The following is a 20,245-nucleotide window of genomic DNA, read 5'->3' as shown; positions in this document are numbered from 1 at the left end:
GGGGTAGGTTCCTTGAGTCTGGTCTGTATGGGGTCAGGGCAAACAAGATGCCCCCTCTCCTCTGTACCCCTGTCCCACAGTCTGGTCCCAGCTCTCAGGAATCTCCCACCCCACCCCTGGCTTCTTCACTTTGGTCTGGACTCCTAGTCAGATGGTCATCTCAGTTTCCACCTGCCTCTTTCCAAATCTGCTCAGGTTATGGGACAGTGTTCTAGGATCATGGACTTAGAGATGCTTTTAGCTGAGGATGGAGGATGGATGGGGACTTGGCTCATTTTACAGATGAGAAGAGCTATGGATCAAAATGGGGAAGTGATTTGTCTGAGGTACAGAGCAAGATGGTGGAAAAGGTAGTGCCAGTCCCCTGGGCAAGGTGTCCCCTTCTTACAGGGGTGGAAGCCTTTGTATGTGTGTGTTTACATAGCAGAACGGAGAGGGGGCTGTGACAAAATAGACCTGATGAAGTAGATGCTTTGGGCATCTCCAGCTCTCTGTGCTGAATAATCTCTTCTCCCATAAAATCTTCTTCCTTGCATAGTGGCCAGACTGGTTTTGCTTTTCATCTTCTTTTCCTGCTGGTCAGTGGGAAGAACAGGAGGAAAAAATAGAAGGGACTGGAATCACCAGTCCTCCAAAAGCCATGGATTTCTTGGCTTCAGAGAGTTTGCAGAGCAGCAGAAAAATTTTAATTCAGGGAAGAAAAACAGCAGGGCTTTTTGTTTAGAGCTAAAATCCTGTGCCGCTGAGAAATCTGGAGAAGATTTTCCCTCCACCTTCCTGCTGCTGCTCCAAAGCTAGAAGGCATGAATGCATCTTTGCAGGTGCTGCCCTGTCCTGTGCTCATCTAGCCCCCAACACGCACCCCTTTCTAACTCACTAGAACCCTCCCAGGTGAGCTCTCTTTTTGTCTTCATCTTAAAGGCAAGGAAACTGAGTCTCAGGCAGTTTGCGTGACTTGTCTAAAATCACAAAGTACATTCTAGAGCCAGAATTTGGACCCTGTCTGCCTGAGTCTAATGCCCAGTCTACCTCACCTCCTCCCTGTTAAATAGATACTCTCACAGTGCCTCAAAGGCTCTGCAGCTAAACCCAAGGTCACCTCGCTGCTCCTGGCTAATGTGCTAAGCACCCCCCTCCCCCACCTGGTACAAGAGAAGGTGGCCCTAACTGGGCACTCCCTTCTTCCAGGGCAGCTTTCTTTCAATACACGACATTCCTGAAACACCTCTGTGTCAGGCACAGGGAGTGAAGTCGTCCTGAGAAGAGCCCCCTGGTGGTCAGAACAGCAACTACACCGCGTTGATCATGCCTGGGGGCTCCACCGGCCTCCTAATTACGTTTGATGCTTGCCCGAGTGTGCAAGCATCCCCTTTGCACAGATGAGGAAACTGAGGCCTGGAGAGCAGAAATGACTTGTGGCACAGAATTACACAGCTTATAATTCATTCGTTTAGCAAATATTTATCTACTGCTTTTTGCCAGGTACTGCTTTAGGTGCTGCTGCGAGTTTAGCAGTGAACGGCACAGACAAGCCCCCTTGTCCCCGGGAGCTGCCATCCTAGTGCAAGGGGATGGCAAGTCGCGGTCTGTGGGTCAAATTCAGCCCGTGGCCTGTTTTGAAACAGCCGTGAGTTCAGAATGGTTTTTTCTTCTGTTTTTAAATGGTTAAGAAAAATCAGAAGAGTAACATTTTGCGTCACCCGAAAATTATGTGAAATTCAAATTCACATTTTTTGACCCATAAAATTTTAATGGAACTGGCATGCTCATTCACTTAGCTGTCGACTGTCTCATTTTGTGCCACAGCAGCAGAATTGAGTAGTTGCAAACGACCACGCGGCCCACAAAGCCAAAAACATTGACGATTGCCGGCCCTCAGCAGAAAACGTTTACTGACCCCTGTCCTAATGGGTCATAAGCACATCATGACAATAACTAACATACATCAAATACTTGCTGTGGGTGGGTGCCTTGCTCAGCACCCCCTTTCATTGTGACATGTGACGGTTAGTCCTTTGGTGCCATGATGTCCTCCTTGTCCATAGAAGGATGAGAGACTTGGAGAAGCGAAGCCCCTCGTCCGAGGGCACCCAGCTAACCAGTGGTCTGACGGCCTGGTGCTTGTAATTGAAGTTCTGCCCAGCCAGAGCCAGCCCGCGCTGTGAACCCTTGTGCAGACCCACGACTCAGATCTGACCTTCTGAGGCCAGTGTCCACAATCTTTTCCGCCTCTCACGCTGCTTCCAAAGTTGTGAGAAGTTCTAGACCCAGGAAGGGCCAGGGTCTCTCTCACCCCTGTCACGCCCCCTCCCCCAGGTCCCAGTCACACCTGCCCCATTGTGGTTTGGGCCGCTGAGCGCTGGCCTCAGAGGCTCTGTGAGGCCAGCCATTGTTCCAGCCACGGTGGAGGGTAGAAAAGCCCAGAGACAGGCTGGACCGTAGAAACCCCAGCATGATGGGCGAGGCAAAGGCAGGCTGGGGAGTGCGGTGCCCGGGGGCTCTTGTCTGTCACCCACTCACAAGACCCAGTTCACTCACCAGTCAGATAATGTCAAAGTCTCAGCCTTCCGCTGATTTACTGGCCTGAGCTCCTCACTGAGCCCCACCTGATTAATGGGCAGTGTGAAATGTGCTGGATTTGGTGAAATTCATCTTTGTCGTGTGGCTCCCCCCTCCCACCCCTACTTCCCTCCAGCCCTGAAGAGGTCCATTAAATCATGCACAGACCCCGGTGTCAGAAGTGTGGGTCTAGCCAGGGCACCAGACACCCTGCTGCGTGATGCCCGAGCTCTGTCCGGCTTGGGGATTTTGTGTGGTCCTAGTTCAATCATAGAGTCATTCATTCACTCTGTGGAATCACTTAGGCATCCGCTTCCTCATTCTTTCTGTCATCTGGTCATACATTCACTCACTCATTCATTCACTCAGTCCATCTCCCTCCAGTCATGGCGACTCATCCACTCCCTCGTGGCACAGCTGCCAGGAAGCAGCCCAGCGCAGTAGGGAAACCACGGCCTTTGAAGGTCAGGCTCTCCTGGTTTGGAGCCCAGGCTTCTCCCCCTGTGAACTCGGGCTACATTTCCCTGAGGAATTTACTCACTTCCCAGCGGTACAGTCTCCTCAGTTAAATGGGCATGATGACATCTACTTCCTAGCACTGGCAGAGGAGGATAGATAGGCTCTGACAGACGGTAGCTATTATGATTATGGCCTGTGTGATGCTAATTGCTAGGGTTTAGAAAACCAGTGGCCTGAGGAAGATTACTATCTGATGGACAGGGGAGTGCTGACCTGGCAGGAGGAGAGGCTAACGTGGCGGAAGACGCTGCCCGGTGCACAGCATGGAGGAGCTGCGTGAGGCCGGAGCTTCCTTTCCATTTTACAGATGAGCAACCTGAGATTCAGGAACCTTGTCTCCTCTGCTCATCAATGAGCGTTAGAGCCACGTCTGGCTGGTTTCAAAGTGTGTTCTTTTTATTTTTCTTTATTTTTGAGAGACAGAGAGAGACAGTCTGAGCAGGGGAAGGTCAGAGAGAGACAGAATCTGAAGCAGGCTCCAGGCTCTGAGCTGGCTGTCAGCACAGAGCCCGATGCGGGGCTTGAGCCCACGAATCATGAGATCATGACCTGAGCCGAAGCCAGATGCTTAACTGTCTGAGCCACCCAGGCGCCCCATCGAAGCGTGTTATTTGTACTGTGCTGCCTGAGAAGAGCCGGCCCTTCTGAGGTGGGGACTGCAGGGGAATGGCCTCCAGGGAGCCGGGCGGTGGGTGTTGGCCTGGGCAGGGCGCGGCCCAGACCACTCCCCCAGCAGGGCTGGAGGCGCAAGATGTCAAAACACAGCAAAGGCCTGTCCAGAGGTATCTGAGGGTTCAGAGGTCTGGTTCATCCCCAGCAGTATGTTTTCCCCTAAACCAGTGAGTTTCAGGGAGTCTGTCCTGCTTCCCCTGTGTCCTTGGCAGAGAATCACCCCTCATTCCCGTCTCTGTGCTGGGCTCTGGAGAGGAGACCCAAACAGCTCTGTGCCTTGTCTCCCGCTGAGGGTGGCTGGGGAGAAGCCCAGAAGTTCTGGAAACGGCTGTCCCATGCTGTCAGAGGCCACAGGCCGATGGCACTGCCACTGTGTGAGATGCTGGTGAGGGCGGCCATAAGGAGGCCATGGAGATGGACTCAGGGGGCCAAGGAGGAGCTCCCAGGGAGGCCATGGGAAAGTGGCCTCAGGAAAGGCAGAGGGACTCCACAGCCGGCCAGTTGGGGGAAGGGGAGCTGTAAGTCTTTCAGGAGCTCTCTATTCAGTGATTTGTGGGGCCCAGAAGAAGAGACTGTGTTCTCTGAACCCCACCTTGGAGAAGACTGGAGGAAGAAAACAAGGGTCCAGGAAGGAGTGGAGGCCCCAGGGCCATACACGCCAATAAGAGCAGATGGACCCATCTCAGGCTGGGTGGCCTAATGACCCAGCCTGCCTGGACTGGTCAAGGCGGCCTTCCTGGAAGACTGAACAAGGAAGGTGGACTGGCTTGCCAAGAGGGAGGGCTGAAGGGCTTGGGGAGGCTGATAGGGGGCTGGGGAGCCAGTCACTCTCCTCTGAGCCTTGCTTCCCTCTTTATAACATGGGGTGCTGTCGTGATGGTGCGATACAGCAGTGTGGGCGCGGCGCCCTGGGCCGCCTGCACGAGGGAGCGAGCTCTCTCTTGTATTTGCTTCCCTTCCCTCCTCCCTGCCCATTTGTCTCCACCATTTCAGGTTGATCTGGGGAAACCCTGCCCCCAAAGAGGCTGAGTTCTTGGGGTTTTACAAGAGCCCTGGCAGACGTTCTGAGTAGTTAGAGGAATGGTCAGGGCACTGCTGGTGCGGGCACTGGGGTTGGACAGGGCCAGTGGCCAGAATGGGGTTGGAGGGGGCTCGGGACTAGAGAGAGAGACTGGGGATCTGAGGGCCAGGGACCTATGGGTCTAGGGCCATACGGAGTGGGAGGGGACACTCAAAGCTCAAGGCTAGGACGGCCTCAGACAACCTCCAAGACAGTTCTAGTAATTGCTTCCTCCAGCCTTGAGACTAGACAATCTTGCTTTCAAAAGAGTTTCTTTTTATTCCCACCCCCCTCCCTCTTGTTTCATTTTTTCAAATAAGGAGTTCACCCTGCGCTGGAGCCAAAGGGAGAGTTTAATGAAAATCGATGGAGAAATTAAAGTTGGAGAGAAATTAAAGATGAGCAGTGGGGAGGGGACGAGCGCCCAATATCAAGTCCAAGAAGAAAATCAGTGGCGAGGGATGGGAAAACAGCTGTCTGTCCCCATGAAGCTCCCTCCTGCTCCGGGGTTTCCTGGGCCAACTTCTTGGGATTGAGATGCCATGACATCTGAAGGTCTGGGCTAGAGTCAAGGGGTGCTGGATCCAGATCCTGAAATCCCACAGACCCTTGGCAGGAGGGAGCGGGTGCAAGGGGGCTGATGGAAACGTTAGCAGTTTTTCTTTTTCTCACTGGAATCTCAAAATCACTGTGTAAGGAAGGCAGGGAGAGATGGTCACGCCCATTGTACAGAAGGGGAAAGTTGAGGCTGGAAGGCATAGATCTGTGGAGAGGCAGAGCCTGGGCTGAGAACCCCATTCTTTTGCTCTCAGATATGGGTTCTGTTTGCTAAAGCCTCTCCTCCACACTCTTATTAGCTGAAAAGGGCATAGTGTGAGGACCCCAGCGCAAGGCAGCTACCCTATCTTGGTGGAGTCAGTTCTGATAGGTCAGTGAGGTTGGGTGGGGAAAGTGGGGCAAGAAATCTTTGCTTAATTTAATTTGCAGCCCTTTCATAATTTACCTACGAGTAGCTGTTGGGGGTGGGGATAAGAGAACGCTTGTGAATGGAGATCCCAGGTGCCGGAGTTGGGAGTGGGTTGGGACTGTGCAGAGAAGAAGCCCAGGCAGGGTCCCAGGTCTGCTGTCTGTGCTGTGACTGACAGGCAGGCAGGAGTGGGGACTGCCATGGTCACCTTCCCATCCCTGCAAGGTGGCTGTCTAGAGAGAGTGTGGTTCATCTCCTTCCCTGAGTTCTAAGTCCCTCAAGCTTGTCCCTCTGCCTTGGGAGCGGGGGTGAGGGGCCTTGTAGGAGGCCAGAATGTAAAGAGACAAGAATAAAATGAGGCACACTGCCCCGCCTCCCTGCAGTCCTCCACCCCACCTCAGGAGTTCATGCCAGGATTTACGGGCCAGGATGGTTCAGACCGAAGGAAGGCCCTGCTGGCTTGGGGAGCCTCACCCCATGCTCAAGGCACAACCTGAGTTTGGAGAAGGCATGGAGACCCCTGGAAGCCTGAACTAAGTGCTGCTTAGAGTAGGCTGCTCTCTGATTCTGACTTCGTGGGTTCCCATGTGCTATGCAGCAGCGGCCTCTGGTGGATAAGAGAGGCAGTTGCACCCGGTCACACTGCCCCAGACTCCCTTCTGGAGCTGATTAAAGCTGGTGGGCTCAGGGCTGGGACCCACTGATCAGAGACAGTGTATCGTGTGTGTGGGGGGGGGGGGCGAATAGAGAATGGGGAGGGAGATTTTCAAATTCAAGGCAACAGGAGCTTCTTCCTACCAACCTAGCTTCCTCCAGCAGGAGGATGTGGATATGTCTTGTAATCTAACAGGTCTCTGACTTCCAGAACCCTTCCTAAGCACCCCCCTCCTCCTTCCCCAGTTCTCACCGGACCCCGAGCCCCTCGGCCTGGCACAGAGGTGCCCTGTGAGCAAGCTGCCTCCAGCACATTATCCCCTTGGTAAGCAGGCCTGGCTTCCACACCTGGTTTCAGCATTTAGTGTGTGTTGACCTCGTATCCCTCTGAGCCCTGGCCTCACCATATGTAAAGTGGAGTGATAATCCTTGCAGGCTGTGAGGACGAAATGAGTCCATGTGCCATGAATGTGAGTTTTTCCCTTTCCCGCCAGAGTCCTCCACAGAATGTCTTCAGGTCTTCTTTGCCCCGGAGCACTGGCCTCGGCTGGGTGGCCTGGGCCGGCGTCTCACCCACCCTTGCTGAAGTTACTCACGTGCCCTGCTCTGGGTGGCCTTCCCGACCTCTCCTCCCTCTTGGTGCTCATGCTCTACTCGGTGCTGCTCCTTCAGCACGTTCCTGGCCTCAGAGCTCTGTCTGAGCTTCCTGCCAACAGACACTCTATCACTCAGCCCTTAGCACACCAGGGAAGTGGCTCGCACACCCAGCTGAACAATGCTCACTGCACGGCTGGGTCAGTACTGTCAGAAGTGTCCTGGTGCATTCTTCCTCATTGCAGAAGAGAGGGTAGAGGCCCAGTTACCGTCACAACCCAGCGCTGTGTCCCCCCGCATTCCCGCTGCTGGCAGCAGAGCTGAGGCCTGAATGCACGTCATGTGACATCACTCAGCTACAGCCTGGCATGACCTCTGAGCGGTTTCACGCCCAGGTGTGGGGTGGCAGCAGGGACTGCAGACATTGTAAGCATCTCTTCAGTGAGGACAGAATGCCCGGAGGCCCACAAGGAAATTTCCTAATCCCTAGGAACCTCCATCTTCTCATAGTGGAGGGAGGTACTGTGGGACATAGGAAGTCATTCTGAGAGAAGTTGGTGATGAACAGAGTCAGAAGTGCTGAGCTGGCTGGGCTAGGAGTTCTGGTGCCTCTTCCCTGGGGAGGGGTGTGTGTTGAGGGGGGCGGTGTTTCTCTAGAGATGTCAGAAGGGAGCTGGGAACCTCTCTCCCCTGTGGAAGCCTGTGGTCATATGCCTATTTGAGGTGGGGTGAGGAGGTAAAATGTTGGTCAAAGTGCATCTCCTAGGCTGCACCACAAGCACTCTGGTGAGAGCAGCCATTAAATAAGAAGTCGAGGTTACCATGATGCTAATGTTGGAGAGAAGGGAAGCTGTACTACAGAGAAGCCAGCGTTCCTCAGGGCACTGGACCAGGCACAGAGGTGGAGACTGCGTCACCAGCACTATTTGCCCTCTGGCTTCTGAAGCAGGACAGGTGCTAGTCTGGAGGTGAGCAGGGGAAAGGAAGTTGCTGGGGAGGGACACAGTGAGGAGGCTGAGGGGACTGCAGAGGTGTAGGTTTGGGGTGGACCCACTTCCTGGGAACAGCCCAAGCACCAACAACAGGTCTGCTCTCAAAGCACAGAGCCAGACGCGGTGTCCTCAGTCCCTGCCAGCAAGCAACGGGGCCTCCAGGCCCATGCAGAGACAGAGAGACACAGGGAGAGAGAAGCGGGATGAGAAAGAGACCAGCATGGGGGGGGTGGGGGGGATGGAACACGCACAGGTAAGGAATGACACACTTTCCAAAGGAGTGTTTCATTCTGCTCTGGGCTGCCTCAGAAGTCTGAAGTAGTTTGCAACCTTGTGATAGCTGGACGTGAAGTGCCCTGACTGAGATCTGCTCAGGCATAGAGTGATCTCCATGACGGTTTTAATTTTCAGTCTCCTGATGAGCAATGATTCTGAGCATTTTCCTATATCCTAAGTGACCATTTGGTTGTCTTCTTCTGTGAAATGTCTGAGACTTTTGCCCATTAAAAAAATTTGACTTCTTTGTCTTTTTGTTATTGAATTATAAACTTGGAAAAATGTATTGTACATATGAATCCTTTGTCAAGTATATGTATTGAGAATATCTATTCTCAGCCTGTGGTTTGCTTTTTCATTTTCTTAATGGTGTCTTCTGATGAATAGAAATGCTTAGCTTAGCTTAAAGTCTAGTTTATTGATCTATTCTTTTGTAGTTGGTGCTTCTTGTGTTCATTTAACATATCTTTGTTTTCCCTCAAATCATGAAGACAGGCTATATTTTCTACCAAGAGCTGCATTGTTTTATGTTCCATATTTAGATCTATTTCAAATTAATTTTTTTAACGATATTCAAGGTTCAGTGTTTTTCATATGATATCCAATAGAGCCAATAGCATTTATCAAAAAGATAATCTTTTTACCACTTAAAGTGATGCCTTTGTTGTAGGTAAAGTTATGACCTATGTGCGAGTCTGTTTATGGAGTTATTTTTCTGTTCCATTAGTCTTTTTTTTCCATTCTTGTGCCAATAAGACACTGTCTGAGTCCCTGTAATCTATAATAAATTTTAATATTTGGTAGTATAAATTCTCCAAATTTATTTTTCTTTAAGATTATCTTGGTAAATCTAAGCTCTTTGCCATACTATGTACATTTTAGAATGTACTTGTTAATTTCCCTAGAAATACCTGTTAAGGTTTTGATTGGGATTTCTTTAAATTTATAAGTACATGTTGGGATAATTGACATCTTGAACAGTATAGGATGTTCCAGTCAATAAATGTAGCATACCTTACCTCTCTTTATGCAGATTGCTTTTAATTTTCTCTCAGCAATGTGCTGCGTTTTCAGTGTCAACATGTTGCATATCTTTTTTTACAGTTATTTCTGAGTGTGTTTTTATGCGAATTAAGTGTTATTTAAGAAATATTTTTTAAATTGTTGCTGATACATAGAAAATGCAATTTTGAATATACTGGTGTGTAGATGTCTTGGGATTGTGTACACATCTATGCAATCTTGTGATCCATAAGTTATGACAGTTCTGCTTCCTCTTTTCTGATCATGTTACCTTTTTATTTCTTTTTCTTGTCTTATTGCACTGGCTACAGCCATTGTAAAATGTGAACTAGGAGTGATGATAATGGATGTCTGTCTTGATTTGGGGGACTTCTTTCAATATTTCATGATCTTATTATTAGCTGTGTTATATCATTGTCATTTTAAGGATTAGATAATAGGCTTGGTGCCTGTTTCATTTCACCAAGTCGGCATGTAGTACAGCTGAATTGTGAAGCCGGACTTTCTCGTAAGTTTGTGCAGCTTCTACTCTATCCTCACAGTTACCTCTGGAACAGTGACGCTTTAACTGAGCATTCCCACTGGAATTTAAGAGTCTTTAAAAATATTGATACCAAGACTCTACCCCCAGATTAATAAATCAGATTTCCTGTTGGTAAAGCAAGACATGAATATTTTAAAACTTTCCCAGATGATTCTAAATTTTTTCCCCTGTTTTTTTAATTTTTATTTTTGAGAGAGAGAGAGAGAGAGATAGCACAAGTAAGGGAGGGTCAGAGACAGAGGGAGACACAGAATATGAAGCAGGCTCCAGGCTATGAGCTAGCTGTCAGCACAGAGCTCGATGCCAGGTTTGAACCCACAAACTGAGATCCTGACCTGAGCTGAAGCCAGATGCTTAACCGACTGAGCCGTCCAGGCGCCCCCTCCCAGAATGATTCTAATCCTCTGAGAACCAGGCTAAGAACTGCTAATCTAGAAGCACTTTTGGTACTATTCCCAGCCCAGCTCTGCCCAGTAGTGCTTTGCTGAAAACCTGACATTTTTTTTTTTTTGACATCAGCACCGACCTGCTCACCCTAACCTAGAGGGAAATGAACTTGTTCTTACTAACCTTTTGGTATCTTCTCACAAACTCCACTCCTTCTACCCCCAAATGCCTTCAGAACATCTGTTTGACAATCTGCTTTAAAGAAAATCATCTGACAGGGAAATTATTTTTTATTCGTCAATAAAGTAAAGTGATTTAATCCCTGATTTTTCTCCACTGCAATAGCTCACCTCTCTCTACCTCACTGACTTGCTTGCCAGACTGGTTTTATAATCCCTTTCATCCATGTCCCATTCGCTATTACATATTCAGATTTGTTTTATCCATTTTGACACTTAGTTTGTAATCAGAGATTCTTGTTTGAAATAGCAAAGGAGGTTGAGCAGTGTCTGGGATCTGTTAGTCTGGGAGGAGGAGGGGATTACCCTCCTGGAGGCCTGTCTTACTTTCTGTAGCTTTCTCCTGAGCTGTCAGCTCTACCAGCACTCCTTAAAGCGAATACCTCATGTTAGAAAGTGAGCCTTTAGCCTCTTACCTTGTCCACAGATTCTGTGCTGGACGTTGTCCTGATCTGGTTTACATCCCGTATTCAGATCTTGCTTCTGACCGATGAATTCATCTATTCCACCTAATGCTTTGCCCTGTCCCTTGCCCCACACTTGTCTTTACTTCCTTAGGTAGGACCCTTGCTTCCTTCAATATGATTGAGTTTTTCCTCTGGCTATATCCTGGGCAAATAGATCCGTCCTGCCTGGATTCCAGCAGATTCCAGCTGCTCTGTGTTTCCCCCTTGTCTTTTTTTTTTTTTTTCCGCTGAAGACTGTAGGTATCTGAGTGGATAGAAAAGTGAAAGAAGTTTGGGGGTCTTTAGGTCATGGTCCCTCCCCTGTGGCCGAGTTACCACTGCATTTGCGTGATTCTGTTAAACTCTTACAACCCAGTGACCAACTCTTCTGCCTTCCCCTAAAACCTCACCATTCAGAGAGGAACTGGGAAATAGTAGCCCAACACCAGTATACTTGATGGGTCTTTATGCACTAGCCAGTGTCCCTTAGATATTTGCATAAGAGCCACCAGTGATGCTTTTCCAATAATCAATAGGAAAACATTGCTCATAAGTCTGGTGTGATGTTTACTGTATTTTGGGTTCCTCAGCTGCATTCATCTCATGCTCCTTCACGCTCACTCAGGGAGAATCTCAGCATTCCCCAGGCCCCTCTGTGTCCAGACCCCAGGTGCATCAGCCCTGCTGCCCAGGTGATGACCAGGCCAGACCGTCCTCATCACCACTTGCATGCGCTCCCATGAGGAAAAAAGCTTGGCCTTGGGCGTAGGCCCATCCCATTCCATGTAAAAAGCTAATTACATAGAAGTGCTTCCACCAGCAATTTCTTTAGGGATGTGAAAGCGCTTTGATTAGATTGTTCTCCTGGCATCATTAAGTTTATATCCGGGGATGGGAAGTGGGTAGTTTGAGAATGGAGACTTTCCAGAAATGGGACGAGTGTTTGAGGAAGCTGGCCTCAGGCTGGGACACTCTCGGGCTCACCAGAGGATCTAAGCTAAGCAGCCCCCATCAACCTGACCCTCTCACCAGCTTCTTCCTTTGCTGCCATTCTCAAAGGCTGCCCAGAGAAGCCCAGCACAAAGAATAGGGAGACCAGGATGGGAGTCCTGGCCCTGGCATTAACATGCTTCATGGCCCTGGTAATCTCTTTCCTTCCCAGGCCTCTGTCTCCCCATAGTTCAGCCTACTGTATTAACTGCCATGTGTTGGGCCTCAGCTGGGTGCTGGGGACCAGGGATGATTCAATACAGGATCTGCCCAAAGCAGCTCAGATCTAGTGTAGAGTGGGCATATAACCCTATGAGGACAGCCTGACACAGTCAGTGCTCTGGTGGTGGTCAGACCAGAGTGGTGTGAGAGACACTGTCTGGAGGAGGCAGGTGTGTGTTCACAGATGAGGTGACTTCTCACCTGGGTCTGAGAAGGAAGTGGGGAGGGAAGACATGGAAGATGTCCACTCAAGCTTTAGGTGAATGGGGTTTGAGGGGCCTGTGGAATATTTAGGCAAATTAGTTTTGGAGTTAAACAGAAAGAGATCCAGTAGCAGGTTGGAAATGTAGATGTGGGTATGAGGAAAGAAGGTCAGGGCTGGAGAGCCAGGTTTAGGGGTCCTCATAGTGAGTCACTGAGGTTGCTTGGCTTGGGTGCTGTTGACTGAGATGGCACAACAGGGAAACCGGGGGTGAGCTACCTGAGGTGGATACGAAGGAGAGACTAAGTAAGTGCTATTTCTCTAGGGAGGAGATGAACCCCCCTCACCCCCCCCCCCTCCATGGGGTATCATGGAGTCCCAGGTAGGAGAGAACGCCAAGATGGAGAGAGTTCCCAGCAGGGAAAGGTTATAAAGGCCAAATCAGAGGGGAACTGGGAGGCTGGGCTCTGTAGCAGACAAGTCTCCAATTCCTTTTTAAGCATGTGATCTCTCTCCCTCTCTCCTTTAATTTCTCTAGGTGTCTGTCTTTGTTTCTCCAACTCTTGTTTCTTTCTGACTCATCTTTGTACCAGTGCCTAGTTCAGCCCATCACAAGGCAGGTGCATAGTTAATGTCTGATGAGCTATAAGAGATGCAAAATTGTATTACTATTCTCTCTGTTCTTTTATAAGGGATTATAGTTATTTATCTTATTGGTGCTGGTCAGGAAATGAAATAGGTGTCACTCTCCTTTTAAAAGTCCTAGTTCTAGGCTGCATGAGCTGGGATGTCCAAACAAGGGGGGGCACCTGTGGGCCCCAACCCAAAGGGCTGAGGAACCCCGTGGTGTCTCAGTCCCAGAGAGCCTACAAGAAGGTGAGTAGGACTCTGGGCCCCAGATCTAGAGATGGCTGCAACCATCAGATGGGGATGGGGCAGGATTGATGACGCCGCCACGTGGCTGGTATGTCCTTGCGTTATCTCCATTCCCTTCCAGTATCCTCTGGGGGGGGTGGCATTTTTACCCCCCACTTATAGAGAAAGGCTCAAAGTAAGCACAAAAATGTGTAGCTAGTAAGACGCAGAAGTGGGATTCGGGCCCAGGGAGGTGTAATTCCAGAGCCTGCGCATGTTCGGATGGTATAGGAATCGATTCAGGTGCTGAGAAGCCTGAAGCCCAGTGGAGTGGTCCCCTAAGGGCCTCCCACTGTCATGAGCTGGTTGGGTTGGAGCTGCTGAGATAATGAGGCACCTGGAAATCATCCTGGGCTCGTGGTGTCATGCTGACAAGAGGCTAAGTGGCAGGTCATTAGCGTCAGAGCCACAAGCCCAGCAATTGACGCATGTGATAATCTGCCAAATAGAAAAGTGAGCAAAACACATGAACAGGCAATTGATAGAGAAAATCCAAATGGCAAAAACCAAAATCAAAACCGAACCTAATCAAAGTAAGATGAAAACAGGAAAGGACTCTTAGCTTTATTATAGAAAGTGAAGACGTGCATATTAAAATAAAAATTCTACGTATCCACCTAACTGGCAAAAATTTAGAATCTGACAGTACCAAATGTTGACAAGAATAGGGAGTTGAGTTTATACATTACTGGTAAGACTATAAATTGCAATAGCTGTTCTGCAAAACAATGTGGCAATACTAGTAAAATTAAAGATGTGCAGATCCTGTGAGTAATTCCCCTCCTCAGTTGAGATTCCTGGAGAATCTGGTACATATGCACCAGAAGACACGTGGAAGAGTATTTATAGAGGCACTGTACATCATAGCAAAAACTGGGAAATGACTCAAACTACCATCAACAGGAAAATGCATTAATGAATTACAGTCAATTTATACAATGAAATACCACACAGCAGTGAAAATAAATGGACTTTAGCCACATGGACCAACAGGAAGGAGTTTCCCAAACACAATGCTGATTGTGAAAAAACCAAATTGCTATACACAGTGTGATACCATTTGTGTCAAGTTCAAAACCTTATAAGACTAAATGTACACATGCAATAAATCAGGGAATAATAAGCACAAAATTCAAGGTAGTGGCCCATCCAACAGCGAAAAGCAAAAGTATGTGATCAATAACTGCATAGAGGGGCTTTCTGGTGTTATTTCATGCCTAATAGAATTTCTGTATATTAGGCATATACATATATAGTTATTCATTTCATTATTTTTTGTACTTTGTAAATTTGTAATACAGACATACAACACACACATGCATTATCTTTTGAAGGGATGACATATTTCCTAATTAACAAGATACCAAAAGAGATCTGAAGCATATAAAATAAATGAGAAGGAAAGCAGAACAGTGGACATTTACAAGCATAGGACAACACAGATACTCTTCTCTGGTAACCTAAGGGCAGAAGAGGAATCAGGCTAGGTCAGCATCACTTTCCTGGGGTCAGGAATCTGTGGAATCCATGTTCCCAAGTTGATTTTCTCTGGAGCTGCTCTTTCCGCCGTGGTCTTTCCCCACAATCCCTTCTCTGCCTGCAATGCTGTTCCTCTTCCTTTACTCCTCTAAAGTGTGTCTTCAAGTCTTCAGTTAAGTTTTACTCACTTGCATTTATTCCCCACAAAGCCTACTATATGTGGGACTTGGAGCAGCCACGAGCAAACTGTGTAAGCTGTGGTCCCCAGGCTTACAGAGTGTCCAGGGGAACAGGGGAGACAGACAGGCAAGGGCGAGAGGATCACACACAGTGGTGCTGCTCCAAGTTGTTGGTGCATAAAGTCATCTGTGTACTTTATTAAAAAGCAGATTCCAGACTCCCTAGAGTCTGATTGAATAGGTCTAGGGGGGGCCCAGGAATGTGCACTGAAGAAACCCTTAGTGAATTTAGTGCAGCTTGTCCACAGACCCCTCTTGGAGAAACAATGGGATAAATGCTATAGTGCTAGCAGATGTATTTGGGCATGAGCTCTAAGGGCCACCTCCCCCAGTGGGAGTGCGGACATAAGTCAGGGTGGCTTCCAGCGGCCTCCCCGTAGGGTGTCCTCATTGGGAATCACATTGTAAAATGGTTATTTGTGGATGAGTCACCTGCCCCACTGCGGGGCACACCCCGACCTGGCTCACTTCTGCTTGGCATGCAGTAGGTACTCAGGAGAATCGTACTCAGTGGGTTTTCTGAGGAGCATTCTGGGAAGCAGGTCTGGTGTCTAGGCCTTGATGGCACAGCCCTTGGAGAGCATTAGCTCCTTGGCCTCACTAGTGTGTTCAGATTGGCCCATTTCCACGTGTGTTGGGGACTAGGTTTGGGTCAGGTCTAGGTTTGACCAACATTCTCACCTGAGTTTGGGAATGCAACTCCGTTTGTATCCAAGGTTGGATTGAGGAGACTCTATAATTGAGACCTGTAGCTATAACCTTGGATCGTGCCGGAAGGGGGAAAGGGATAAAGCCAGACAGGTCTAAATGGTTTCTTATGTTGGCAATAGGGCTGCTTCCTGTTTCCAGGCCCAGAGCAGCCCTTTCTCTTTCTCTGGGCCCAAGTGAGGCCCGTCTCTGAAGGCCTGTTAGTCAGACACCCGGCATGAGTCCAGTCCTGCCAGCAGCCACCTGGCTGCTGTTGGTTCTTTTTTATTAGGCACACAGGTGAGTTTTATTGTGGACAGCTCCCCCAGCTCATGTTCCCACATTTGTCTCTTTTGAGTCTGAGATTGCCAAAGGCTTTTACAGCTAATGGACCTTACAGCTCCCAAGAGCCATTTAAGGGAGGCCCAGAACTCAGTGGTGGTAATTAGTCAAAGGAAACACTGACCCCTGGAGACCCGCTTAAGCTGAGTGGCAGGAAGGGAGGGTGTTGGGACAGGAGCCCCGGGTCTGTGGCAGGTGTGGAGACCATCAGCACAGGCATATCCTCCCTTCACCTCTCCCTGGCTCTTCCTTGGTCTCATCCCTCCCCCCGACCCCTAACAGGGGAAGGACATCTTGGTGCTTGGTGACAGGGTCCTACGGCAGGCTGGTGTCCTGGGGCCATCTCAGGGGCTGCAGGAGCCCTGCTGAGCGAACCTCGATAACTTACTACCCACCCACTCACCCCAGCCTTTCTCCAGAAAGTCTCATCTACTGACCCCTGCTGGAGGCGGAGGTCTGAGTTCAGTTGCCACTCAAGAGACAGTACGATGTCCTGATAAAAACTATGGGTTTTGAGGCTAGATGATTTGGGTTCAAATTCTAAACCGACTACTTTTAAAATCTGTGATCTGAAGCAAGTCAATGAACCTTTCTGTGTCTCAGTTTCTTCCTCTGTGCAATGGGGATGCTAATGATCCTGGCCTCAGAGAGTTATTACAAGGACTAAATGGTACGTGCCCTGCACTTGGAGGGCTGGCTGGCACGTGGTGAGCACGTGATAAGCAGAAGCTGTCCTTGTGCCAAGATGAAGTCTGATTGGGCCGGAACTGGGAAGCTGAAGTCTTTATCCAGGATCCCTATCCCCCCATGCCCAGGTCCGTTCCTCTTTCTAGGCGGGGGAAGGTGGTAGAGGGTAGGGTGGGAGAAGGATGTTGATCTCAGCCTAGTGCTGACCCAAGGAAGGGAGGAGGGTGCAGGGTGCCAACATTTGACAAACACCTTTCCTGGATTCACATTTCCTGTTTCTTCACCTCCGCAACACCCTGTTGGTGAATGGGGGACACAGAGTCTCAGAGAGGTTAAGCAACTAACACCAAGTCACACAGTCCAAGTAAGGGGGGCCTGGGGTTGGAGCTCAGGGATGTGGGAGTACTGAGTGACTGGTCTTTCTACTGTACTTTGCTGTGGTGGATGGTCAGGCCCTAGCCCCTGGGTGCTTGGCTTGATACCTGCTCTCTAAGAAGCCCCTGGGAGGTCACTGATCTCTGCTAGAGCCAAAATATAGTCCTTCAGATGCTGGACTTGGGGTCATTCTGAGGGCCTTGCCCCCAGGTTATCCCTGGCTCCACACACAGTCCTGGCTTGTTCTGGGCATCCAGGGCTGGACCCTGAAAGGGGTCTGTGTCTGTCTCGTTACTGTCATGAGCAGTGGCGCTCTCCCAGGAGACATGGGGACGTGTTCTCTCTTCCCCTGCAGGTGGACGGCGTTCTGTGCCTGGCCGACATCCTGACCGATGACAGCCACTCAGAGGCCACGCGGGCTGAGGCTGCGGCTGTGGTTGCCCAGGTCACCTCCCCACACCTGCCCTTCACTCAGCACCTCGGCAGCTTTCTGGAGAGCATGGAAGAAATCGTGACCGCTCTAGTCAGTGAGTCACCCTGGGCGGGAGGGGCCTGCTGTGTGAGTGGGACTTGTCACAATTGTCTTCAGGAGAGGCCAACGAGACCTTCCTGCACCCCGCCACCCACGCCCACACTCGCTGCACGCCACGTAGCTCCTGAATTGATGTCATGCTAGCTGAAATCCCACTCTTGATGTGTCATCATCAGGATTTAAAGAGCTCTGTTGTCAAATTTCCTATTAAAAAGCATGCAGCCCTCTGGAAAGCTCCATGAGTTGAGGTCGCATTGGCATTAACTGGCCTTTCAGATTGGAGACCAGCGTAGGACCTTGAATTTTGGGGTTCAGATCCTTGGCCAGAGACTCTGATGGGCTTTGTTCCTAAAGTTTCAGACCTATTGTGCCCAATGAATGTGGCAGCAGTGAGTAGGCAAACAGCTTCTCGGAAGGCACAGGCACGTCCCAGCCCACCACCTGCAGCCCCCACTCCGACCCCACATCTTGTGAGGCCTTGAAAGCTCTAACTCTTGTAGGTTCCCCTATTCAGACGTATGTCCTCCTGGTTGGAGAATCATACACTGAGAACTAGAATACTCTCTTCCTCCAGCTTTAAGCTGGGATTTGTCTGGATCACATCCTCAGGAAATTTGTTTCACAAACCACATCTTTCCCTTTGTAGGTGCTGGCCAGGATATGTGTTTCTGCTTCTATCCTTATTTCTGCTATGGCTTCCATAGCCATGTTGTACTGAAACTGAATGAAAGTTAATCTCATCAGAAAAGTTAGGGTTCACTCTTAGAATCATCAGATCAGGGCTGGGAACATTTGGAATAGCACAAATTTAGGGGCAGCACAGACTGGATTTGGAGTCAGAATATTTGGGTGTGGATTTTTTTGGTCTTTCCATTTATCCAGTCAACAAGTAGCTATTGTCCAACAATCCTGTGCAGGCCCTTTGTGAGCTGCCACTACCTCACAGCTTTCCTAATATAGAAAACATGGGGTTGGGACCATTTTTCTTGAGTCTTTCTAACTCTAGAATTTTAAGATCTGTGAGTACTTTGAACCTAACGGTCATCAGTTAAGCTGACTTTAGGGCTGATTTTAGTCACTGGAGCAATGGCACCCACAGACCAGGCTGGGGTCAATAAATTTGCCAATATCCACATTTATCCAAAGTTAAGAAAACACAGAAGCCAATTGTTGAAAGCCTTGGCTGGAAGGGAACTCGAGAGACCGTAAAGGTAAGTGCTCACTCTATAATAGAAGAAACCTAGACCCAGAGAGGTTGAGGAACTTTCTTGAGAAAACCTAACAGTATGAGGATTCACTTATGCCAGGATTCTCTCATCGCCAGCCATCTTCCGGACCCAGGTGGGAAACATAAATGAGTTGAAGGGGGCCAGATAGAAGAAGAAAAGAAGAAAATTTGAATCCCGTATGGAACTGAAAAGCATCTACCCTGAGGACGGGAGGGGAGGTCGCTGATACACTCCTGTTAATTGTTGCCATGTAGGAAATGCCAATTTTTAAAGATAAGACAAAAACCCTAAGTTTTATAGAAAATCTCCCAATGTATAAATGATTGCCCAAATACCCACAAATAAATACACCAAAAACCCATATAGTCCAAACTAGCTGTCACTATTGCCATATCTCCATTCCTACTTCTTTGCCCAGGTTGGGTTTGTCCCTGGAGAAGGGGATCCTGGTTATTTATTTCACCCTGATGAAGATGCATTGCGGAGTTTGCTCGGAGAGTCAGCAGATAGGATATTTCTTCTGGGCAAGATGCCAGGGCTCTGTTCTTTGGTGGGAAATAGCCCTCCAATTTCTTGCTATTCCCTGGAAACATTTATAAATGAGTCCCCGGAATCCTCAATTTAATCTTTCTTACGCATCCCAGGTGACTCAGACGGTAGTTTAAATGAATGTGCACCCAAATTAAAAGGCAGTTAGATGGTTGTGTTAATAATTGCTGCGTAGGTGGCAGCCGTGACTCTGTAAGCATCAGTGTGGGTGTTTGGATCTAGAAGAAATCTTTACAGTGAAGTGGGCCAGCGAGTCCTGTCATCTCACTCCAAACTTTGAGTATAGGGAGGTGGCCGGAAGAGGGTGGCTGTCCCCAGTGGTTCCCAAAAATTAGAGGATGGGAAGTCATTGGAAAAGAGCAATTATAGAATTCTTAATCCCTAGGTGAATCTGTGGTCCTGCCCCAGGTGATGAGATCAAGATTCTGCGTTGCTTCGTTGGTCACACCTGGGCTGAGGGGCACAGCGCTGCCAAGGGACAGACCTGGCCCTCCTGGTAAAACTGAAACCTAATTCTGCAGGAGCATCAATGGGAAAAAGTCAAAGGGGCCCAGAGACAAAAGGCAGCCTGGGACACAGAAGGAATGGGGACTGGGATCAGGCAGACCCGGACTTGGTTCTAGGCCGTGACAATTACCAATGATCTCAATTCCACAATTTTGGGAAAATGGCTTAATATTGGAATCCTCAATTCTTCAGCTATAAAATTGTGATAGAAAATTGAGTGGTTGTGAGGATGGAATGACTTCACAAAGTCAGAAATATACAGCAATGTCTGGCACAGAGTAAACTCAGTAAATGGGAGTTTTGCTGCTACACGTAGGTTCCTTGAGCCTTGGCTTCTACATCTGCAAACAGAGGCAGC

General features: G+C 49.0%; 1 protein-coding gene across 3 annotated transcripts in view; it reads left to right on the top strand.

The window, feature by feature from the left end:
* Nucleotides 1–20,245, top strand: part of INSC (INSC spindle orientation adaptor protein) — a 127,672-nt gene that overhangs the window by 86,214 nt on the left and 21,213 nt on the right. For all 3 annotated transcript variants that reach the window (XM_029957245.1, XM_029957244.1, XM_029957246.1), the window contains exon 8: nucleotides 17,426–17,597. In XM_029957245.1, the coding sequence (XP_029813105.1) occupies nucleotides 17,426–17,597 (172 nt within the window). The remainder of the gene's footprint in view (nucleotides 1–17,425; nucleotides 17,598–20,245) is intronic.

The sequence above is a fragment of the Suricata suricatta genome, chromosome 11 (genome assembly GCF_006229205.1).
Source record: "Suricata suricatta isolate VVHF042 chromosome 11, meerkat_22Aug2017_6uvM2_HiC, whole genome shotgun sequence".
Taxonomy (NCBI): domain Eukaryota; kingdom Metazoa; phylum Chordata; class Mammalia; order Carnivora; family Herpestidae; genus Suricata; species Suricata suricatta.
Note: the sequence above shows the minus strand (reverse complement) of the source record. Positions and strands in the feature narration are given on the sequence as shown.